Source organism: Anomaloglossus baeobatrachus, chromosome 1 (genome assembly GCF_048569485.1).
Source record: "Anomaloglossus baeobatrachus isolate aAnoBae1 chromosome 1, aAnoBae1.hap1, whole genome shotgun sequence".
Taxonomy (NCBI): domain Eukaryota; kingdom Metazoa; phylum Chordata; class Amphibia; order Anura; family Aromobatidae; genus Anomaloglossus; species Anomaloglossus baeobatrachus.
The window spans coordinates 947,956,266-947,979,555 of NC_134353.1; the positions used below are offsets into that span (position 1 = coordinate 947,956,266).

The 23,290-nt window shown below is 47.0% G+C and overlaps 1 protein-coding gene across 2 annotated transcripts in view; it reads right to left on the reverse strand.

The window, feature by feature from the left end:
* The window catches only part of LOC142257173 (uncharacterized), a 117,642-nt gene extending 94,758 nt beyond the window's left edge, over positions 1 to 22,884 (reverse strand). For both annotated transcript variants that reach the window (XM_075329297.1, XM_075329306.1), the window contains exons 1-7: positions 22,693 to 22,884; positions 22,476 to 22,616; positions 15,315 to 15,436; positions 14,325 to 14,448; positions 14,176 to 14,243; positions 13,873 to 13,975; positions 2,995 to 3,113 (exon numbers count right to left, since the gene is read on the reverse strand). In XM_075329297.1, the coding sequence (XP_075185412.1) occupies positions 2,995 to 3,113; positions 13,873 to 13,975; positions 14,176 to 14,243; positions 14,325 to 14,448; positions 15,315 to 15,389 (489 nt within the window). In that variant the 5' untranslated portion in view covers positions 15,390 to 15,436; positions 22,476 to 22,616; positions 22,693 to 22,884. The remainder of the gene's footprint in view (positions 1 to 2,994; positions 3,114 to 13,872; positions 13,976 to 14,175; positions 14,244 to 14,324; positions 14,449 to 15,314; positions 15,437 to 22,475; positions 22,617 to 22,692) is intronic.
* Positions 22,885 to 23,290: the final 406 nt, after the last annotated feature.

Sequence of the window (23,290 nt, forward strand, 5' to 3'; positions counted from 1 at the left end):
GCCTCTCACCCCCCCGGTCATATCCTCTGTTATCCCCATAGATAATGATGTAATGTGATGACATCAGAGCCTCTCACCCCCCCGGTCATATCCTCTGTTATCCCCATAGATAATGATGTAATGTGATGACATCACAGCCTCTCACCTCCCCGGTCATATCCTCTGTTATCCCCATAGATAATGGTGTAATGTGATGACATCAGAGCCTCTCACCTCCCCGGTCATATCCTGTTATTCCCATAGATAATGATGTAATGTGATGACATCAGAGCCTCTCACCTCCCCGGTCATATCCTGTTATTCCCATAGATAATGATGTAATGTGATGACATCAGAGCCTCTCACCTCCCCGGTCATATCCTCTGTTATCCCCATAGATAATGATGTAATGTGATGACATCAGAGCCTCTCACCTCCCCGGTCATATCCTCTGTTATTCCCATAGATAATGATGTAATGTGATGACATCAGAACCTCTCACCTCCCCGGTCATATCCTCTGTTATTCCCATAGATAATGATGTAATGTGATGACATCAGAGCCTCTCACCTCCCCGGTCATATCCTCTGTTATCACCATAGATAATGATGTAATGTGATGACATCAGAAGCTCTCACCTCCCCGGTCATATCCTCTGTTATCCCCATAGATAATGATGTAATGTGATGACATCAGAGCCTCTCACCTCCCCGGTCATATCCTCTGTTATTCCCATAGATAATGATGTAATGCGATGACATCAGAGCCTCTCACCTCCCCGGTCATATCCTCTGTTATTCCCATAGATAATGATGTAATGTGATGACATCAGAGCCTCTCACCTCCCCGGTCATATCCTCTGTTATTCCCATAGATAATGATGTAATGTGATGACATCAGAGCCTCTCACCTCCCCGGTCATATCCTCTGTTATTCCCATAGATAATGATGTAATGTGATGACATCAGAGCCTCTCACCTCCCCAGTCATATCCTCTGTTATCCCCATAGATAATGATGTAATGTGATGACATCAGAGCCTCTCACCTCCCCGGTCATATCCTCTGTTATTCCCATAGATAATGATGTAATGTGATGACATCAGAGCCTCTCACCTCCCGGTCATATCCTGTTATTCCCATAGATAATGATGTAATGTGATGACATCAGAGCCTCTCACCTCCCCGGTCATATCCTCTGTTATTCCCATAGATAATGATGTAATGTGATTATATCAGAACCTCTCACCTCCCCGGTCATATCCTCTGTTATCACCATAGATAATGATGTAATGTGATGACATCAGAACCTCTCACCTCCCCGGTCATATCCTCTGTTATCACCATAGATAATGATGTAATGTGATGACATCAGAGCCTCTCACCTCCCCGGTCATATCCTCTGTTATTCCCATAGATAATGATGTAATGTGATGATATCAGAGCCTCTCACCTCCCCGATCATATCCTCTGTTATTCCCATAGATAATGATGTAATGTGATGATATCAGAACCTCTCACCTCCCCGGTCATATCCTCTGTTATCCCCATAGATAATGATGTAATGTGATGATATCAGAGCCTCTCACCTCCCCGGTCATATCCTCTGTTATTCCCATAGATAATGATGTAATGTGATGATATCAGAACCTCTCACCTCCCCGGTCATATCCTCTGTTATTCCCATAGATAATGATGTAATGTGATGATATCAGAACCTCTCACCTCCCCGGTCATATCCTCTGTTATCCCCATAGATAATGATGTAATGTGATGATATCAGAGCCTCTCACCTCCCCGGTCATATCCTCTGTTATTCCCATAGATAATGATGTAATGTGATGACATCAGAACCTCTCACCTCCCCGGTCATATCCTCTGTTATTCCCATAGATAATGATGTAATGTGATGACATCAGAACCTCTCACCTCCCCGGTCATATCCTCTGTTATTCCCATAGATAATGATGTAATGTGATGATATCAGAACCTCTCACCTCCCCGGTCATATCCTCTGTTATTCCCATAGATAATGATGTAATGTGATGACATCAGAACCTCTCACCTCCCCGGACATATCCTCTGTTATTCCCATAGATAATGATGTAATGTGATGATATCAGAACCTCTCACCTCCCCGGTCATATCCTCTGTTATCCCCATAGATAATGATGTAATGTGATGACATCAGAGCCCCTCACCTCCCCGGTCATATCCTCTGTTATTCCCATAGATAATGATGTAATGTGATTACATCAGAGCCTCTCACCTCCCCGGTCATATCCTCTGTTATTCCCATAGATAATGATGTAATGTGATGACATCAGAACCTCTCACCTCCCCGGACATATCCTCTGTTATTCCCATAGATAATGATGTAATGTGATGACATCAGAACCTCTCACCTCCCCGGTCACATCCTCTGTTATCCCCATAGATAATGATGTAATGTGATGACATCAGAGCCTCTCACCGCCCCGGTCATATCCTCTGTTATCCCCATAGATAATGATGTAATGTGATGACATCAGAGCCTCTCACCTCCCCGGTCATATCCTCTGTTATTCCCATAGATAATGGTGTAATGTGATGACATCAGAACCTCTCACCTCCCCGGTCATATCCTCTGTTATTCCCATAGATAATGATGTAATGTTTTGATATCAGAACCTCTCACCTCCCCGGTCATAACCTCTGTTATTCCCATAGATAATGATGTAATGTGATGACATCAGAACCTCTCACCTCCCCGGTCATATCCTCTGTTATCCCCATAGATAATGATGTAATGTGATGATATCAGAGCCTCTCACCTCCCCGGTCATATCCTCTGTTATTCCCATAGATAATGATGTAATCTGATGATATCAGAACCTCTCACCTCCCCGGTCATATCCTCTGTTATTCCCATAGATAATGATGTAATGTGATGACATCAGAACCTCTCACCTCCCCGGTCATATCCTCTGTTATTCTCATAGATAATGATGTAATGTGATGACATCAGAACCTCTCACCTCTCCAGTAAGATGGAAGATTATCTCTATGGTGAGGTTTAGTATCCTCTCCGCCATCTTGCCTGTGTCCTTCATTCTTGCAGAGATATCATCAGCAGAGGATCTTTTACTGTAGGAATCTGAATGTAAACATGAGATGATAAAAACAACGCAAACTTCATAATAAACAATACGGAGAAACGTTTACATACTAACCAGCATTTTACTCCTCTATCCAGGTTTCTGCCTCTAGGTAACACCGCACTTGCACTGTGGACAGCACTGGGGGGGGGGGGGGGGGTGAAGGGGCACAGGCGCAGTCCTGTGTAACATTAGTGTGGCTGGGACTTGTGGTGTCGCCCAGCAGAGAATCTGTGTCTTGCTGTAGGGCGCTGGGATCACTTGTTCTTCACACGTCCTGCTTCACCTTAAGAACGTCGTGTGGCTTCAGGAATAAACAGATGAGCCCCCTACCACCACAGTGAATTCCTCCACAGTACCCTCCACACGCACAGTATGACGGATGCCACACAATCCTTCATACTATATAATTGCTTGCATACAGTGTAATGGCCCCATCACAATCCTGTAAACAGTTCAGTGGCCCCACGTTGCCTTCCATTATAGTAAAATGCCCTCCAGGGGTGGACATATCACTAGTGCAACCTGTGCAGCTGCACAAGGGCCCAGGAAATAAGGGGGTCACATCCACCTCCAAAGCAGCATGTAGCTTCTGTCAGAGAAACATTATTAGACTGCAAGCGGCCCTTACAGTGACCTCAAAAAATGTGGGCACCCCTGGTAAAAATTACTATTATTGTGAACAGATAAGCAAGTTGAAGATGAAATAATTTCTAAAATGTCATAAAAGTTAAAAGATACGTATTTTACGTAAACAAGAAAATTTATTTTATTTTCATCTTTTACATTTTAAATTTTACAAAAAGGAAAAATGGGCCGATGCAGAAGTCTGTGCTCCGTGGAGATTTGTGTGCATAGATAACTTTGACCCAGGTTTCAGACTTTAATTATCCTGTTAGGGTTATGGCTTGTTCACCATCATTGTTAGGAAAGGCCGGATGATGCAAATTATACAGCTGTATAAACACCCCAACCTCCTCTAACCTTGTGCCAAAAAACAGCAGTCATGTGTTCTTCTAAGCAGCTGCCTAGCACTCTGAAAATAGTGGAGGTCCACAAAGCAGGAGAAGGCTATAAGAAAACAAAGCGTATTCAAGTTGCCCTTTCCTCAATTCGATGTGTAAATAAAAAATGGCAGTTAAAAGTGAAGGTCAGGATAAGGTCTGGAAAGAAATTTGTGAAAGCTGCTCATGAGATTGGTAGATTACTAATTTGCCTTTGTCTATTGCAAATTCAGCAATGAAATTCATAGACAAATTAGTCCATCGTCTTTCTGGAAATGGCAATGGAGCCAATTCCCCGGCTAGCCGGCTATGACGGAGTTTAACATATGCACAAGTTTCACAAACGGATACAAAATGTTTAATATCTTTAAGCATTGATGTATGGACTGCGGATGGAGCAGCTGGGATGGTGAGTGTGCTGGCAACCAAGCCGGGAAGGAGGGTCAAGAGTGCTGGGATGCAGGTAAGAGCGTTACAGTAACCCCCCCCACCTTTTACAGGAATCTCTTAAGGAGAAGAGTGACAGAATACTCTTATTGGCCTCCAATGATCTCTCCTCAGGACCAAACCCCTTCCAGTCCACTAAGAGGAGTGTTTCACCTTGAACACTTTCCAGAATCCCGGTAGTAGCAGCTCAGGACAGGTTTGAGGAGATACACATGGAACGAGTAGGGAATACGCAAGGAGGGCGATAATGCAGGGACCTAACTTGTAGGACAGCAACTTCAGGTGGACATATCTGAAAGGGAGCCATTCCTTGTCTCCGGGCTGGAACAAAAGGTGGGGTCTAGGTGTGTCTTATCTGCATGCCTCGTCATTCGGATGGATGATTGCTCCAGGGAGGACTTGGTCTCTGCCCAGATTTCAAAGAAAGTCTTGATGGGAGCATTGGCTGCAGGGTTGCTGGGGGTAATCGCGACAGGGAATGGAACGGAGAGTTAGTGGAGTACTCACTCACGTGAGGTTTTGGGGTTTGGTTAAGAACAGACAAGGGACAGGCCAAGCAAATTCCACAACATCTTTAGGCAGCGTCGGCCACCTGTAATGCAAGATCAACAGAGTTGTCTTCTTTTGTTCGGCATGACTGGCCAGCTTAGAGGAAAGACCCCATTGCAATACACACCCATCTTCCTCAGCAACGAATATATTTCTGAGTGGGACTCAAGACACGCTTACTGGAGCTACCAGGAACATCTTAGAGGGGTTAATATGTTGAGGATCTTCCTCTTGATCAACTGACAGAAAGGACTTGGAAAGTGCATTACATCTGCCTAGACGTTCGCCTCGGTCGGACAGAACTGAAGAACAAAGTCAAAACAAGTAAAGAATAGAAAGACGCGGGTTTAGCACGGACTCAGCCACGGAGTCAACTGTAGGTAGTACAGGTTCTTGTGGTCTGTGTAGATGATGATTGGATGCACCACCCCCCCAGAAGGTATCGCCATTCCTCTAAAGGCATCTTAATCGCCAACAGTGCTCCGAAGCAAAGAAAACCTTGGAAAATAAACCACAGGTTAATGTCTTACCAGCAGCAGACTTCTGTGTGAGAACTCCATAGACTCTGGAGGACAAAGCATCCACTTCCAGGAGGAACTGCTCATTAATGTCCGGTCAATGTATCGCCGGACTGAAAAGAAGGCCTGCTTGAGGGCGATAAACGAGCTGTCCGCTTCTGGAGTCCACATCTTAGGATTCGCCCCTTTGCTTGTCAGGGAAGTGATGTGCAGAATCCGAGAAGATGAATAACTGATGGTAATTATTGGCAAAACCAAGTAATAGCTAAATCACCTTTACGCCATCGGGACAGGGCCACTTCAGCATCGAGCATTAAAAGCAATCTTCCATTCGTCACCGACCGTATCTGGACGAGGTTGTACGCACCACGGAGGTTGACCTTGGAGAAGATCCTGGAATCACTGAGATAAACAATTCCAGTACTTATTCTCGACAGTGATTTCGTTAAGATCATGGCCGAAGGGAACCATCCTTTTTCTTGACAAAAAATAATCTGGTTCTGTAAGGTGAGAAAGACTTTTGGATGAATCCCCTTGATGTATTCAGACATGGCTTGTGTCTCCGCCTGAGACACAGGTTAACTGCATGAGAGGACACACATTAGCTAGGGACCCCAAAAATAAGAATACCGTGAAGAGGTTTTGGGGCTCTGCTGCATTGCTCAATTCAATAGCTAAATTTCTTTTTATTCATATTTCATGGCATAAATGCAGATTCCATTGTCATTTTTTTTTCATTTTTACATATAGCTATTGTATTTTTCAGGCCAGTATTCACACAGCAGTTACTGCTATTACATGTATTCCCCTTGTATAGTCACTGGTGTGCATACCTTCTCTCCATATAGTGACATTTTTTTAGGTTTTTGCACCCAGTTCAGACTTGGATGGTGTTCCAAACGTTATTTCTTTATTTTTTAAAATGATAAGTCGTCAGTCACTCTTTGTGACTGCAGACGTATGCATCCTCCCAGCACGGACACTGAAAAGATTTGCCAATTTCTGAGCCGGGAACGACTAGTAGGCGTGGCATCACTCAATACATGTGTATTGAGCAAGGCAGCGGCCATGCCTACTAGCCGATGCAATCCACTCCATACACTCATTGAGTGAGGCCATGCCACTAGTTGGATTCTGTCCGGGAACATGCATATTGTACAACTTCGGTCACATGAACGCCGTTCCTAGCTCATAAACTGGCGAACAACTGTGTTTGCAAGTTCCTAGCCCTGTGTACCATTGCGTGATCTTAGGATCTCAACCTCCGTTGTCCACCTGTTTTGGGACCTGTGGATTTCTGGTTTTACAGCTTCCCTAGTTTGTCTATCCGTGTGAGATTGCTTGGATTCAGTTGTAATAGCTGGGTGTGCTGAGCTGTCAGTGACTGAATGACACCACAGTCGTCCATTCTGGTTCTGGGTTGTTCAGATGATCCATCTTCCCAGTGATTTCCCAGCTACTTAGCTGTGCAGTGTCTTCCAGAACTCCGCCAGTCATATATGCTGTTACAGTGGTGTGTTTGTCTGTTCTGATCATTGTTATCTGACCCCGGAATGTTGCCTGACTATTCCTCTGTTTGCTCCCTGTATCCGACGTGATCTCCTGGTATTTTGGCCCCGGACTGTTGTTTGGCTATGCCTCGGTTTACTCTCCGAATCCAGGACGTGATCTTTTGGTACCTGACCCCAAATTATCTGTCTGCCCTATCACCAGATCTACCCGTGAGGAGTGACCAGAGTCACCTGCTATTAATTTCATATGGTTGAAGACGCCTTCCCACATGGGCTTCTGTAGGTTTGGAAAACTCTTGGAGAGAAACTCCATCTTTTAGTCGTTAATGATGGTATTCAGGGATCGCGGAAGTTGCTGCCCCTTCATTGACTGGCATGGCAGGTGTGGAGGCAGGCGAAGAAGGTCCTGCATTTCTCTGATGTTATAGCTGAAATGCCCCTATGGCAAAATGTGTATTTCGCCACGCTATCGGATCACCCGTCTTCCACATTCTGGAGTGTGCATGGTGTTTTTTTATCTCGGTGAGATCTATGAGCAAAATGTATCGTTGTCCTTTGACCAGATCTAATCCAAGTTTAATGTTGCTAAATGTCCAGTTTTTTGGCACTTGCAGCTGAGAACAGCGATCCAGCACCACATGAGAGGGACTTGTGATGCCCCAGGGCAATGGGGCACCCGGGTCCCAGGCTAGTAGCACTTGGTGGGGGTCGTGGTCGGTGCCTGGTCCTGTGGCCCTGGGGGTAGGTCCGCATAAATAAAAATAAATAAAAGAAAAAAAAAAAAGAAAAAAAAAGAAAAAAGGATTCAGATAAAACTGGGATTATAATGAGAGTATGACTACGCCACTCGCGGTATGCGGCCAGTGATTGCGAAGGACGCCGCTGCCAAGTCCTACTGGGGCTGATGGAGTGGGGGCAGCGCTGATTGTGTGGCCCTCCGCAAGTAGGGATGGGGCCCCAGTTGTCGGTGTAGAGGATAGTGTGAGGCACGGCAGTAATGATGTAGTCCAGACAGGGAAATTGCAGTTCAGTCTTTTTTGCTCACAGCTGGTGCCACGGCCTGGGGACGTGCCGGATTCCATGTGTGCCTGAGTCCCGCCTCCCTGTGCCAGCTTGACCTGGGCCACTTGCCCACCAGTGCACCCTTTACTGGTGTGGTCCACCCTGGCCTGAAATACTTGGAGGTCCACCTGGCATGTTTGGGTCCTACTGCTGGCAGCGCAAACTATTTAAGGGTTATTGGTCCCGGTCCTCTCTGTGCTGCTGCCTCAGACGTTTTCTTGATGGCGGGGGATCCTCGAGACCCCCTCGCCTGGCAGAATTGACAGTCAACTTTGAGTAACTGTCCTGGGAATCTGCACCCCGCCGTCTGCAGAGTACTGAGGGCACTGGATTCCTGCTCCCACAGGTTCCCACAGTTCCTGGAGCCTGGTCCCACACTCCTCAGCTACTCCCCTCCTGTAGGGGCTTGCTGTTATTATCACAGGTTCTTTCACTTCAGCCGTCAACTCTCCTCTCAACTGACAACTGACAGTCAGGCCATAGGCCCCTCCCCCTTGTCTAGGTCTCTCCTTATAGGTTGTCTGCCTATTAACCAATAGTACCCAGCCAGGTCACCTGTTGCTAGGGAGTCTCCTAACCTGGTTCTGGGTGTATGTGTCCTGAAGGTGCTAGTGTGTTTACTGGCACAGTTGTCTGAGACTCGAGCTTCCACAGGGCTTGTAGCTTTTTTTTGTGGCACCTGTTACTGCAGGGGTGCTACAGACTCCATTCTCCATTCTCATATCCTCTTTTCCTTTGATAGGGAAACTTCAGACTCAAGGCCCGAAAGGCTTGATCTCCTCTTTATATACAGACCTACTGTCCTTGGGGAACGAGTCCCAACCTTTGTCAGTCACGGAGAAGTGTGGGCTACTGGTACCGAATATGCAGGAGGATGACTGAGAGGAAGTCTTGGAATCGCCTACTAAGGTCTCCCCATCAATTAAACAAAATGATCCAAATCTATATAACACACCAGGTATACCTTACCCCACTGAGATTGTTTAAGATGCTACGTCGAGTGACGTCAGAGTGTTCGCGGTGCTATGGGGAGGACGGAGACTTCATCCATATGGTCTGGGGCTGCCCGGTAATTAATGCCTTTTGGTGTGAGGTGGTATCGTTCCTCTCCTCCCTGGCCTCCTTCCCTATACCTCTTGATCCATTACTCTTCCTGTTTGGAGTCTTAAGGCCCCGTTACGATTTATCTGACGATAGGTCGTCGGGGTCACGGATTCCGTGACGCACTTCAGTCATCGTTAGCGACGTCATTACGTGTGACACCTACGTGCGACTCCGAACGATCGCAAATAAATTGAAAATCGTTGATCGTTGACACGTCGTTCAGTTTCAAAATATTGTTCGTCGTTTGGAACGCAGCAGACATATTGCTACGTTTGACACCCTGCCAACGACGAACAACATCCACACGACCGCCTTGGTCAAACAATATATCGCTGAACGACGTTGCGTCGTTTGTGAGATGTGTATGTTTGACAGCTACTAAACGACCTATGTGCGATCTCGGCAAATCGTAACTACGATCTGGGCGTGTCACATCGCTACTGAGATCGTCAGATAAATCGTAGCGTGTAACGGGGCCTTTAGACGAGGGAACTTGGTCTCATCACCCCAAAATCTTTCTCCGGGAGTCCCTTTTTATGGCCAGGAAACTCACTGCCCTGTGATGAATGGGCAGTTTTCCCCCGGCAGTGCATGAATGAGTGAAACTAGTAAATGCAATGCTCCCCTATGAACGGACTGTATATCAAAATAGGGGTTGCCCTGAGAAAATATAATAAGGTCTGGGAGATGTGGCATTCCTCTCCTTTGACGTTGCCCGTTTAAAAGTGATAATTGTCTGAATTCTCTGTTCACTTATTTTGTAGTAAACATATTACGGTCTGGTACTAATGTTAAATGCTCCTTGGTTGGCGTATATAGCAGAAACAGTCACTGTGATACTTTTATGTTTTCTTCTTTAGTTCTGTGTCTTGTTAAGGTGTATCTACTCCCCAGGTACCTGGAATATATGTGTTTTCTTTGTACGGAACTCTCTTACGCTTTTGCAAGTATGCATTTGTAGCGCCCCTGAGCCATCAGGAGCTACAGGGAACTGCATCCTGTTAGAGATGCAGGGCCTACCCCCAAGGACCCAGAAGACCGCTCTCTCTCCCCATATAAGTCCAGCACTCTGTCCCCATATAAGTCCAGCTCTCCCCCCCATATAAGTCCAGCTCTCTCCCCCATATAAGTCCAGCTCTCTCCCCCATATAAGTCCAGCTCTCCCCCCCATATAAGTCCAGCTCTCTCCCCCATATAAGTCCAGCTCTCTCCCCCATATAAGTCCAGCTCTCTCCCCCATATAAGTCCAGCTCTCTCCCCCATATAAGTCCAGCTCTCTCCCCCATATAAGTCCAGCTCTCTCCCCCATATAAGTCCAGCTCTCTCCCCCATATAGATCCAGCTCTCTCCCCCATATAGATCCAGCTCTCTGATTCTCCTCCATGCCCAGCAACACCAAAACACTCATACAACCCCTGTTTTACTCTCCCCCACAACTGGTGACAGCTAGGGTTAGACCCAATGGATGGCCACTTAGGGGTGGAACTGATCCACTCCACTAGATGACAGCCAGAGAGGCGGGGTCAGACAGCCAATAAGTGGAGGTGAAAGAAGACTGACAGAACGATACTGATGGGAGAGTGTAGCAGTGATCTTTCAGGCTCAGGCATGTGGTTGCCGGTGGAGTACTCGCGGAACCATAGCACCGGCGGGATGCAGAGCCCTAGGTCAGGAAACCGCTCCAGGCAGACCTCATAAAATATGCACGGTGAGGGGACCATCCAGGACCTCACCGACTGAGAAATCCGGGGCACAGTAACGACGGGAGAACCTGGAAACGAGATCTGGCCCAACAGGGTTCAAGTTACCTGCCGTACGGACTAAGACTGAAAGACAACCAGGAGGGGACTCCCAGACGCTCCAAGCCACAGAGACCCACCAACCAGAGACAAGTGCAGGGGAAGTAAACCACCCGATCATCACACCGGCACTGGAACTAAGGAGACCAGTGGTGAGGACCAGCCTCCATCGAGTTGCCAGCAACATCTCTGAGTAAAGAACCAGTTACACTGCAATCCCGTGTGTGACCTACCTTCTTTCCGTGCCCCAGTATTGTCAATGCGCCACCACCGCCACCACCACCTATCCCCTGGGGCCTGGCTCTATTTGCGGAGAGCCGCAATATCCAGGCCGCTGTTAACATCAGCCCCAGCAGTGAGAGACTGTGCTGCATCGGCTCGATCAATATAGCAGCAAGTGGCGTCACGACAAAAACTTTAATAATCCCTGTAAATACTCCTCTTTTAAAAGCAACCTCCCAGGGTCACGGAACCAGGCACCGGCCACTAAACCCGTAACATTCCTCAGTGATACCAGGCCAGAGACCGAATACCCCATAGCACTGCGGTGCGACACATTGTACATGTCCTTATTTGTTCCTGGTTGATTTCTGTTACTTAATAAACAAATTTAAAAAAAAGAAAAACAAAAAAACCCAAAAGATTGTATTCAGGATCTAAGGATTCCTGGTTATAGAATCCAATTTTTATCAGAGGATGACTGTCTGGCTTCTGCTCTCTATGGCCTTTACTCTGAAGATTGGGATTATGGATAAAAGCCCCGACCTTCACTGCCTTTGGGTTTCCAGAGGGTAAATACCTTCTGTCATGAACAGCCGGTGGAGTCACTCAGATATCCCGCAGCGGTTCGCTGTTTTGTCACAAACACGACTACTATCTAGCGCCCCTCTTGTCGGCAGACAACTTTTGGTACTGCACAGAATGAACAGAATGAGGCTGCTGAGCCAATAATGACAAATATTGGAGGTCTCACAGCAAGGGTAAATGTATATATCACTGATTCCCGCTAATGGAACTAATTATATATATATATATATATATATATATATATATATATATATATACACATACATACACACACACACACATACATACATACATACATACATACATACATACATACATACATACATATATATATATATATATATATATATATATATATACACACACACATACATACACACACACACACACACACACACACACCTCGGTACCCTTAATGATGGCACTCCAATAGTTCTATGCAATAATAATTACGCTGCCACCACCCAGCTTTTCGGGATTGCTGGGAACCCATTTCAAATAGCATAAGGCCCTTCGGGGTTATGGATTCGTATATAAAGCATGAGGAAAGAAACTATTACATTTTATATATTTAATCCAAAAATAGGCAGTGTTTAAAAAATATACAAGAATTTACAAGAGGGAACAATACAAATACAGTATAGACAGTTACATAAAAATAAAAGGTATAAACATGAAACTTACTAAACTCGTGCCATAGATGTGACGTCTGAATTTAGGGAGGGAGGGAGGGACTCCAAGAGAAGAAGATGGTAGAATCGGCCAGCATCACCACTTATGATGCCCTAAAGTACTGACTGCCCCCATCAAGGAGCTAGTAGATTTTATGCCCTTAGGTAACCCCCCCTCTCTGTGACCTCATTTTACAGTCTCTTGTGGGCTGTGCTGAGATTGTCACAAAGTTCTTTAATTCTAGCTTTTCACATATCTTTGCCCCTGGGCCACACAGGTGAAAGATATTAACGTCATATTATCTCGATTTTATATTTACATAGATACCAAACACCACGCATCTAGCATGAGTTTACTGGCCAATACTCAGTTGTTGCGCTACCAGCGATCTTCCCGTGAAGCTAAACAGTGCGCTGGGTTCAGCGTGCTACAGGGATTCTGGCAATATGCTTTTAATTTTTCTAGCATTAACGTAGTGCTTAAAAACGGTTTTGGAAATTTTCCCTCCAACAGAACAAAGGGATGTCTTTTCTATGCATCCTTTGGCTGCAGTTCTACCATCACCCAGAGTTATAAATACCTAAACTTTCAGGCCGATCAGATAATCGTCAAGACGATCTGTGGCTGATGGCAGAGAGGGGGGTGAGGACCCTTCAAGAGTCTTACATGACGCCTTCTCTTCCGTTTAACTTAAAAAAAAACTTTTGTCAAAATAATGTATTAATGGTATTATATGGGTTACACTCTATAGGTGGCTATTTTCTATTTTTGTAATAATAAAAAGGTTTTTTATTCCTGTGCATATTCATTTTTTTTCAAAAAAACGTTATTTATTTGTCTTAGGTGTCATGGGTGGGAGAGAAAGTCCCCTCCATCATCTAACCACCTAATGTCCTTGGTTGCTATTAAACGCAGCATCTTAGGGGGTAAAGTCAGGGATCAGTTCAGTTATCTCCAATCCCAATCATTATGGCAGGAGCCCGGCTGTCAGGCACTGTTATTTGGGTTTATGTCTTAATGTTCTGTATTCTGTTACCAAATACTAACATGAGTGTATAGGAGACGATGGTTTCTTAGTCCCAAATTAGACAAATACTTTTTCTTCATCAGGACTGACCGCGGATGATGAAGAAATCGGACGTGGTCACATGAGTATAATTCACCCCCAGCTGTGTATTATCATCCATATTATATATCCACAACCTGTGACATCACATGTAACAGTATCACATTATTATCAATCAATATTCTGCTGTATATTCACATTTTCATCTAAGAGCCTCACCGGGGCGGTGATCTGTAGGAATCTCCTCGTTACTCCGCTGATCGCCCCTCACATTTCTCTCTGGAGAATTAATATTGTGCAGATCTTTATCCGGATCCAAAAGCTGCAAAACAAAATATTGTAAAAGTCCCCGGGAATAATGGAGATAAGATCCGGACATGTGAGGTCTGTGGTCAGCTGTGATCCTGCCGTCTCCACCGCTCTCATTACACAAGTATAAACATCTAATACTGGAGGAGAAAACAAGACTGAACACAAGGAGGTCACAGCCGTCTACACCTCATAGGGGAGATCTCCATCTACCTGAGGATCCTGTGGAGGAGGAGGAGGAGCGGGACATCTCTCTGGGGTCGTCCTCGTACTGGAGAGACCTGCAGGAGACGCAGACAGGACGGACATCATTATTACATACAGATAATTATAGGCCGGGTGTATTCAGTCCTGTCTATTACCTGGTGATGTGCGGGGCTGGGGCTCCTCCATCATCACCTCCTTGTACCGCTCCTTGTGTCCTTCTAGATACTCCCACTCCTCCATGGAGAAATAGACGGTGACGTCCTGACACCTTATAGGAACCTGACAACACAATGATACCGTCATCACCCAGAATCCTCCAGTGCCGTCCTGTATAATGTCCCAGCATTCCCAGCAGTGTCACCTCTCCAGTCAGCAGCTCCAGCATCTTGTTGGTTAGTTCTAGGATCTTCTGGTCATTGCTTCTCACTTTTTGCTGTGTATTTAATCTGGGACCCAGCTAACCACTTTACCATCCATATTGAAGTTTTGACATGACACTAGTCAGGTACAGAATATGTTTTTAACTTTAGTAGGTTAGGGACTGTCTCAGATGGGTACACCGTGACGAGGTGAGACAGCTTCTTACCTTTTTGCAAAAATGTATATACTAAGTACCCTGTTTATTAAGCACTTGCAATTTATTTATTTATAGTCAGGGTATTTTTTCTACAATTTTCTCCTTGGTTTTTTTCTGGTCATTGATGTCCTCATGTATCCGGGGGTGAGGAGCAGGCCCTGGGATTGGGCTCAGGGTTCCTCCCCGTCCTTCAGACACAGGGGTCTGACAGCGATCACTAGAGGTCTTCACTACTGTGTAATCCTGAGTGTGGAGACATTAATAATATCACTACAGACATTTCCAGAGTCCATCACCTCCCCGGTCATATCCTCTGTTATTCCCATAGATAATGATGTAATGTGATGATATCAGAGCCTCTCACCTCCCCGGTCATATCCTCTGTTATTCCCATAGATAATGATGTAATGTGATGACATCAGAGCCTCTCACCTCCCCGGTCATATCCTCTGTTATTCCCATAGATAATGATGTAATGTGATGACATCAGAACCTCTCACCTCCCCGGTCATATCCTCTGTTATTCCCATAGATAATGATGTAACGTGATGACATCAGAACCTCTCACCTCTCCAGTAAGACGGAAGATTATCTCCACTGTGAGATTTAATATCTTCGACATCTTGTCTCTGTTCTTATTCATGCTTCATAGGGGAATCAGGAAAATTATCTTACATTGAATGTTGGAGCCTGAATGAAAAGAAAAAGAAATGACAAGAGAAATTCATAGTGAAGCATAAAATAAGAATAAAAGGAAGCATATTGGTCCTTACTTTCCTTATCCCATATAACACTCCTGATGAAGCAAAGGCGAAACCCATGTTGGGGATGACAAGCACGGATGAAAGACTAAATTACTTACCGGTAATGGGATTTTCTGGAGTCCATGACAGCACCCACGAGAGAGGGATCCGCCCCCTTCAGGACAGGAAACCTACAGATAAAAAGCGGCGGTCCCCCTCCTCCATCAGTTGGTTTTAGAGAATGTGAGGAACCGCCATGGATTAGTAAACAATTAAAGAAAACACCAATGACAACGAAGAGTGAAAGGAAAAAAGAAGGGTAGGGGTGTACAGGGTGCTGTCGTGGACTCCGGAAAATCCCATTACCGGTAAGTAATTTAGTCTTTTCCACTTGCCACGACAGCACCCATGAGAGACTTGGAGAGAATATACACTCAGGGAGGGACAACCATCTGAAGGACCAATCTCCCGAATGCAAGGTCTGAGTCCAGCCGGTAGTGTTTGTAAAAAGGTAGAAGGAGAGGACCAGGTGGGCAGCCTTACAAATACTGTCAATGAAGACATCAGCCATGGCAGCCCAGGAGGAGGCCATTGCCCTAGTAGAATGAGCCTGCACAGGGGAAGGCAGAGGTTCTTGCTTAATCGTGTATGCCATGGAAATGGTATCCCGCATCCATCGGACTAAGGTATGCTTCGTCACCTGGCGACCGCGTCTGGAACCCTGAAAGGCAACAAAGCCCTATCCTGTCTCCAAGGGGCTGTTCTAGCGAGATAGGAGAGAACGGTGTCCCTGACGTCTATGGTGTGAAACCGATCTTCCGGTGTGGTAGGGATCGGAAAGAAGGAAGGGAGGATGATCTCCTGACTACAGTGAAACTGGGAAGCCACCTTTGGCAAATAAGCCAGGCCCGTTTTGAGAACGATCCGATCCGCAAATATTCTAAGGAAGGGAGGATCTATGGACAGGGCCTGAATGTCGCTAATGCGACGGGCAGAAGTAAGGACGGCTAAGAGGTAGGTTTTGAGGGACAGTAACTTATCGGATGAGGAGGCGAGGGGCTCGAAGGGTGCAAGGGTCAGGGCATCCAGGACTAGAGTGAGATCCCAGGGAGGCGGGCTGGCTACCCGGATCGGCTGGCTGCGGTCACATGCTTTAATAAAACGCATGACCCACTTATTTCCCGCGATATTGGAACTGAAGAGGGCGCCCAGGGCAGAAACATGAACCTTGAAGGTACTGACCGAGAGACCCATATCCTGTCCAGACTGGAGAAACTCCAGAATAGAGGAGATCGGAACCACAGCAAGAGAGGAATTAGGAAAGGAGGTAAGGAAGAGTTTCCATATCCGACAATACTGTCGGGTAGTGACCGTTTTCCTACTCTGCAGCAGGGTATCTATAAGATGGTTGGAAAAACCGTGAGTGGTTTGTAACGCCCATTCAAATTCCACGCCGTCAAGTGGAGTCCCTTGACGTGTGGATGAAGGAAAGGACCCTGTGAGAGGAGATCCGACTGGGACGGGAGAACCCAGGGGTCCGTGACTGACATATGTTTCAGGAGGTAGAACCAGGGATGTCTGGGCCAGAAGGGAGCTATCAGGATTATTCGGGCTTGTTCATCCCTGACCTTCCGGAGGACCGTGGGCAGGAGAATCAGCGGTGGAAAGGCATAGGCCAGTGCATACCGCCAAGGAACCTGAAGGGCATCTAGGACAGTCGGCCGATCCGCCCTGTTCAGGGACCCAAATTGCTTCAACTGCCTTTTGTCTTTGGTAGCAAACAAGTCTATAACCGGTAAGCCCCAGTAATGGACGATCTGAGTGAAAACCTCCTGATGTAAAACCCATTCCCCCTGACGGAGAGTGTGACGGCTGAGGAAATCCGCCTTCAGTTGTCCACCCCCCGGATGTGCACAGCAGAGGGACAAAAGATGGGATTCGGCGAGTGCCAAGATCTGAACCGCCGTCTTCATGAGGGAACAGGATTGTGTCCCCCCTTGGTGGTTGCTATAGGCGACCACAGTGTGATTGTCCGTACAGAGCCGTACATGGGTGCCCCTGAGGAGGGGAAGGAAGGACACCAGGGCTCGATCGACCGCCATAAGTTCCTTCAGGTTGGAGGATGCATTAATCTCCTGACTGGACCAGAGACCTTGGGCCGTAGTGTCCCCTAGGTGAGCCCCCCACCTCCAGGGGCTGGCGTCGGTTGTGATGAGATTGGTGGGGTGAATATGCCATTCCTTCCCACCGGTCAGGTTCGCATCTGACAGCCACCAGTTGAGGGAAGCACGGGTGGCGGGTGTCAAGGTCAGAGGACAATCGAGTGACCCCGGAGTCGATCTTGCAGCTGCCAGGGCTTCACACTGCAGTTGTCTGGCATGAAGCTGGGCCCACCGGACAGCGGGAATACAGGAAGTCAGTGACCCTAGCAGAGACATGGAGGTCCGGAGAGGAAGTGACCTGTGACTTTAAGCGTGCCGTATGACCCTTTGGATCTTTGAGACTTTTTCTGGTGGTAGGAAACAAAGTTGTAGTCGTGAATCCAGTTGCATGCCTAGGAAAGACTGAAAGGTGGAAGGCGTGAGTCTAGACTTCTGCAGTTTCAATAGCCACCCGAGACGCCCCAGGGTCGACATAGCATGACTGAGGCGGGATAAACATTGTGCAGCCGTGCTCCCCACAACCAGGAGGTCATCTAAATATGGGATGAAGGTCTGGTGTTCGCGTAGGTGAGCAGTGACCTCAGCCATGACCTTGGTGAAAATCCGCGGGGCAAGGGAAACGCCGAAGGGCATGGCCGTGAATTGAAAGTGGTGAATGGAGTGGTGAATCACGAGGTACCACCCGGAGGTATTGCTGATAATGCCGCTGGACAGGGATGTGATAATACGCATCTTTGAGATCGAGGACCGCCATGTAACAATCGGGGAAGAGCAGTTTCATAGTGGACAGGAGGGACTCCATTTTAAACGGCCGGTATTTCAGGAAGAGGTTAAGTTTCTTCAGATTAATAATGGTTCTGAATGACCCATTCGGTTTTGGGACCAAGAAAAGGGGGGAGTAGAACTCCTGGCCTCTCTGCTGCAACGGGACCGGTGTCAGGACATGCTTTTCCAAAAGAGTGAGAACTTCCGACACCAATGCATGATGTTGTTCTGCTGATCTCCTAGTGAAGGAAACACAAAAAAACTGAGGAGGGAGGGATGTGAATTCCAGCCGGAGACCCTCCAAAAGGAGATCCAGAATAAAAGGAGCTGGAAGTAATGGACTGCCATACGTCCCTGAAAAAACGGAGTCTGCCTCAAACGGGAAAAATCTCATTGTTTGGGGTACTTCTGACGGAAGGAAGGGTTGCCAAACATGGCTCCCTTGGACCCTGAAGCGGGATTCACAGACCTGCATCTCCTAGCAGAACAATCGCGGTGTTTTGACGCATTTTTTTGCCGCGGCTATTTTTCCGCGATTTTTGCCAGGAGATGCACATTTGGTGCTGAAATCGTCTGCACCAGATTTCAGCACCAAATTTCCACCTGCTGACAGAATTTATTTTTTTTTTTGAGGGGCCAAGGGATGCAAATTTGATGCTGAGATTTTTACACCATATTCCTGCATCCAATCTACACCTCCTGGCAAAAAACTGTGGTGTTTTGATGCAATTTTTGCCGCGGTTATTTTTTCCAGGAGGTGTAGATTGGGTGCCGTAATATGGTGTAAAAATGTAATCACCCATTTTACATCCCTTGGTCCAAAAATGAAAAAGAAACAAACATTTAGACGCTGTTTTTGTGCGGTCTTGTGCCAGGAGGTGCAAATTTGGTGCAGGAGTTTGGTGTATTACTTCACCAACAAATTTGCATCTCCTGGCAGAAAACGGTAATGAAATGGTTTTCGGCTGTTTTTTGCCAGGAGATGCAGATGTGGGATAAAATTTATACACCAAATTCCTGGGTTACATCTGCATCTTCTGGCCAAAAAAATAGATCAAAAACAAACGCGGTTTTGTGGCAGAAGATGCAGATTTGGTGTCGCAGTATATGCAACCAAATACTCAACGTGCACATATCCTGTGCCAGAAAATAGAGTTCAATCGTTTCGGGTAATCTGATAACCCAGCACACCATTGAATTGAATAATCCAGTAATCCAGCACCACTGAACTCAACCATTTGGTTTAATGGTGCCGGATGGAATATTGACTTCAATGGTGCTGGCTGGGTAAGTCCGATTTCACACATCCGGCTTTTCGCCGGTTCCGGCGCACGCCAGTACACTGTATACAGTAGAATGGCAGTGCAGCAACTTCCGGGTCACATGCTCCCGTCACATGACAGCATGTGACCGGTGCTTGTCACGCTGCCATTCTACTGTATACACTGTACTGGCGTGCGCCGGAACCGGCAATCCGGATGTGTGAAATCTTTCTTTTGTTAAATAATTTAAATTAGAAAAAAAAAAAAAACGACATGCAGTCCCCCCAATTTTCATCCCCAGCCATGATAACGGCGGCTGGGGGCTGGTATATCCTCAGCCCGCAGCCGCCTGGTATTGCCGCATCTATTAGATGTGACCATACCGGTGTGCGCTACCGGCTCTTCCCAGAGGCGTGATGCGGTGCCAGTCGGGGTAATAGCAGGGGTTAATTGCGGCACACAGCTGCTACTAAACCCTAGCTTTGTGTGATGGCACATGCATCTATGAGATACCTGCATCACACAAACCTGTGACAGTAAATAAACACAGAGAAAAATCCTTTATTTGGAATAAATTACAAAACACACTCTGCTTCACCACTTTATTAACCCCAAACACCCTGCAGCTCCGACGTAATCCACAGGAGAAGTCCCGCGGCGACACATCCGGCTCTGCTACATGTCAAAGCGTGCAGCCATAGAGAAGACTGCCCGCTCTGAGTGCAGCCCATTACTGAGCCACGATAAGCGATGACCGCGCAGAGCTCTCACAGGCTGGGGGGGGGGCGTGTCAGCCTGCAACCAATCACAGCTGAGAGGACTGCTGGTGGGCGGGGAAAAAACAGAAGCTGTGTGATTGCGTGCACAGCACAGGAAGTGAAAGCGCGCCCTGGAAGCAGTGTGCCGCCATGACACAGTCTCTAAGTATGAAACGCTATTTATTTATTGTTTTTTTTTTTTTTTTTTTCATTTTTATTAATAATTGCCGATTCCGGATCGTGCACCCGGAATCCCGCGCTCGAGTCCGGAGATAGCGCTGAAACCGCGCGGATCCGGACGTTTACAGTCCGGTTCCGCTCAGCACTACTCTCTACCCATCCCTGTGTTATAAAATTGTATAATATGAAAGTAATAAAAAACGTTTTATTACCTTCATATTTCGTATGTAAATAGCAGGGAATATGGTCACAAGGGCGGCGCCTTGCTTTATGGACGTCTGCATATTTCCATGGTATCGTGCCGCTGTGGGCGCGATACCATGGAGCGACGTCACAGTCACTCATTCTATCCTGCACGCATTGCGGCAGGCTTCTCTGCCGGGTTCTCCTTGTCAATTTCAGATGCGCACTGCGCGTCTTAAGCCGGCGATTGAACACCCGGAAAAGAAGCCTGCTGCAATGCGCGCAGGATAGAATGAGCGACGGGGACGTCGCTTCATGGTATCACGCCCACAGGGGCGTGATACCACGGAAATATGCAGACGTCCATAGGGCAAGGCGCCGCCCTTTTGACCACATTCCCTGCCATTTACATATGAAATATGAAGGTAATAAAACGTTTTTTATTACTTTCATATTATACAATTTTATAACACAGGGATGGGTAGAGAGGTGTAATTAGGGCACACATGCGTCTCCTGATAGGTCAGAACGCATATTCTAGGTGACAGGTTCCCTTTAAGGTTATAAGATTGATTCTAAGAAATATGTTCATTTTCCCATTATCTACAGATATTTCATGATCATTCCACACCTATAATGCTCAGGTAACATAATATACACCTGGTTATATGCCATATGCGTTCATTTTCCTATTCTCTACAGATATTTCCTGATCATTCCACCTATAATGCTCATATATAATGTTTATTCCAGGTCTAACTTGCCCAAGAAACCTTTTATACATCTACATAATATACACCTAATAAGTAATTATTCTCATTCTTTTTATTTATTCCTTTTCATCATTCTTTTTAGTATGCCCCGCTTATGTGTGAGGTAATAAGATGTCGGTGGGAAGCCAGAGAGAGACACACACTTAGGCCCGTTTCACACGTCAGTGAAAAACAGTGACGTTTTTCACTGGCGTGTAAAACAAGTACATGTCCCTGCGTGTGCCGTGAATCTCGGCACACGTGGGTTGTCTAAGTGCAATCCGGGCTCCGTTCTCCGTGGTCTGTGATTGCACTTAGAGATTAACTCACCTGTGCCCGCTCCCGCTCTCCATGGTGCTGATCGCTCCCGCGGTGCAGCATCCGGCCGGCGCTGACCCCTGCAGCAGCTGCTTCCGGGTCGGCTGTGTCGTGCATCATGAATATGCGCGACAGTAATGAGCCGGCTCAGAAGCAGCAGGGAGAACGGGCTGCAGAGGACATCGCTGGACGCCGGGTGAGTAAAATTGATTTTTATTTTAAATGCACGTTTTTTTCTGGCACGTGTTTCACGGACCACACCACTGCGTGGTCCGTGGAACATCAGTGACACCAGAAAAAAATGGACATGTCTCCGTGCGGCAATCACGCACACGCGGGTACGCCGCACGGAGACACGTGCTGTGAAAAATCACTGACGTGTGAGCAGACCCATACATTATAATGCATCTGCGTATGTCAGTGATTCTGGTACGTTTAAAAAAAAGCACAAACGTCCCAGAATCACTGACGTGTGAAAGGGGCCAAAGAGACGGACGTCAGAGACAGACGTCAGAGACAGACGTCAGAGACAGACGTCAGAGACAGACAGTTACTATCCAGGGCAACGCCGGGTACTACAGCTAGTAATAAATAAACATTACAAACCACAGATGAGGGTGAAAGCTCCACACATCTCCCCAGATAGTGCAGCCATATAGAGCTCAAGTATGTTATCGCCATTCGCCCAGATGGTGACCCCACAGCGCCTCCACCAGGGATGCTACTAATAGTCAAGTAGAGACCAAACTGGGGGAGAAAAAAATGAAATGTCATAAATAGTACATCACATTATAAGAGCAATACAACCATATCCAGCGCTTACCAAGTGATTACCAAGACCAGGGCAGGTGAGGGGCAGGAAAGCCGCTACACGTGTTACCGCTTCCTCGGGGGACCGTGGACATAACGTGCCGGGTGCTGGGTTACACGCCTGCTCACATCAAGACAAATCCGCATCACCCGGCGCCACACACGGCTCACAGGAGCCACAGGAGCAGCAAGCGTCTAGAGTGGAGCTGATTTCCTGAGGGGATGACGTCACCGGAAGGGGCGGGGCAGAGCTGTGGGCGGGAAGCAGCAGTGCTCCGGCTCCTCAGAGCAGAGCGGACGGATCCTGACCCTGAGGTGGAGAAGAGTCAGCGTTTCCTCATGTTATAGCTCTGGGGTCTCACACTGTATGTTGGGGGCACAGAGCAGCGTCTCCTGTCAGTGCTGGGGGCTGCAGCTCGTGTATATGTCACAGGGAATGGACTGAGGCTGCAGCACGGGGCTGTGGAGGCTTCAGTGTGGCGCCCCTGACCTGGTCAGGCACCACTGAGTACTGCACCCATGCTGGGGACAGTACAAAACAGGTAATCCAGAAGGCTGACCGAGGTGTGACTACACAGGCGCATAGTGATCAGGTCTCACACATGTACCTT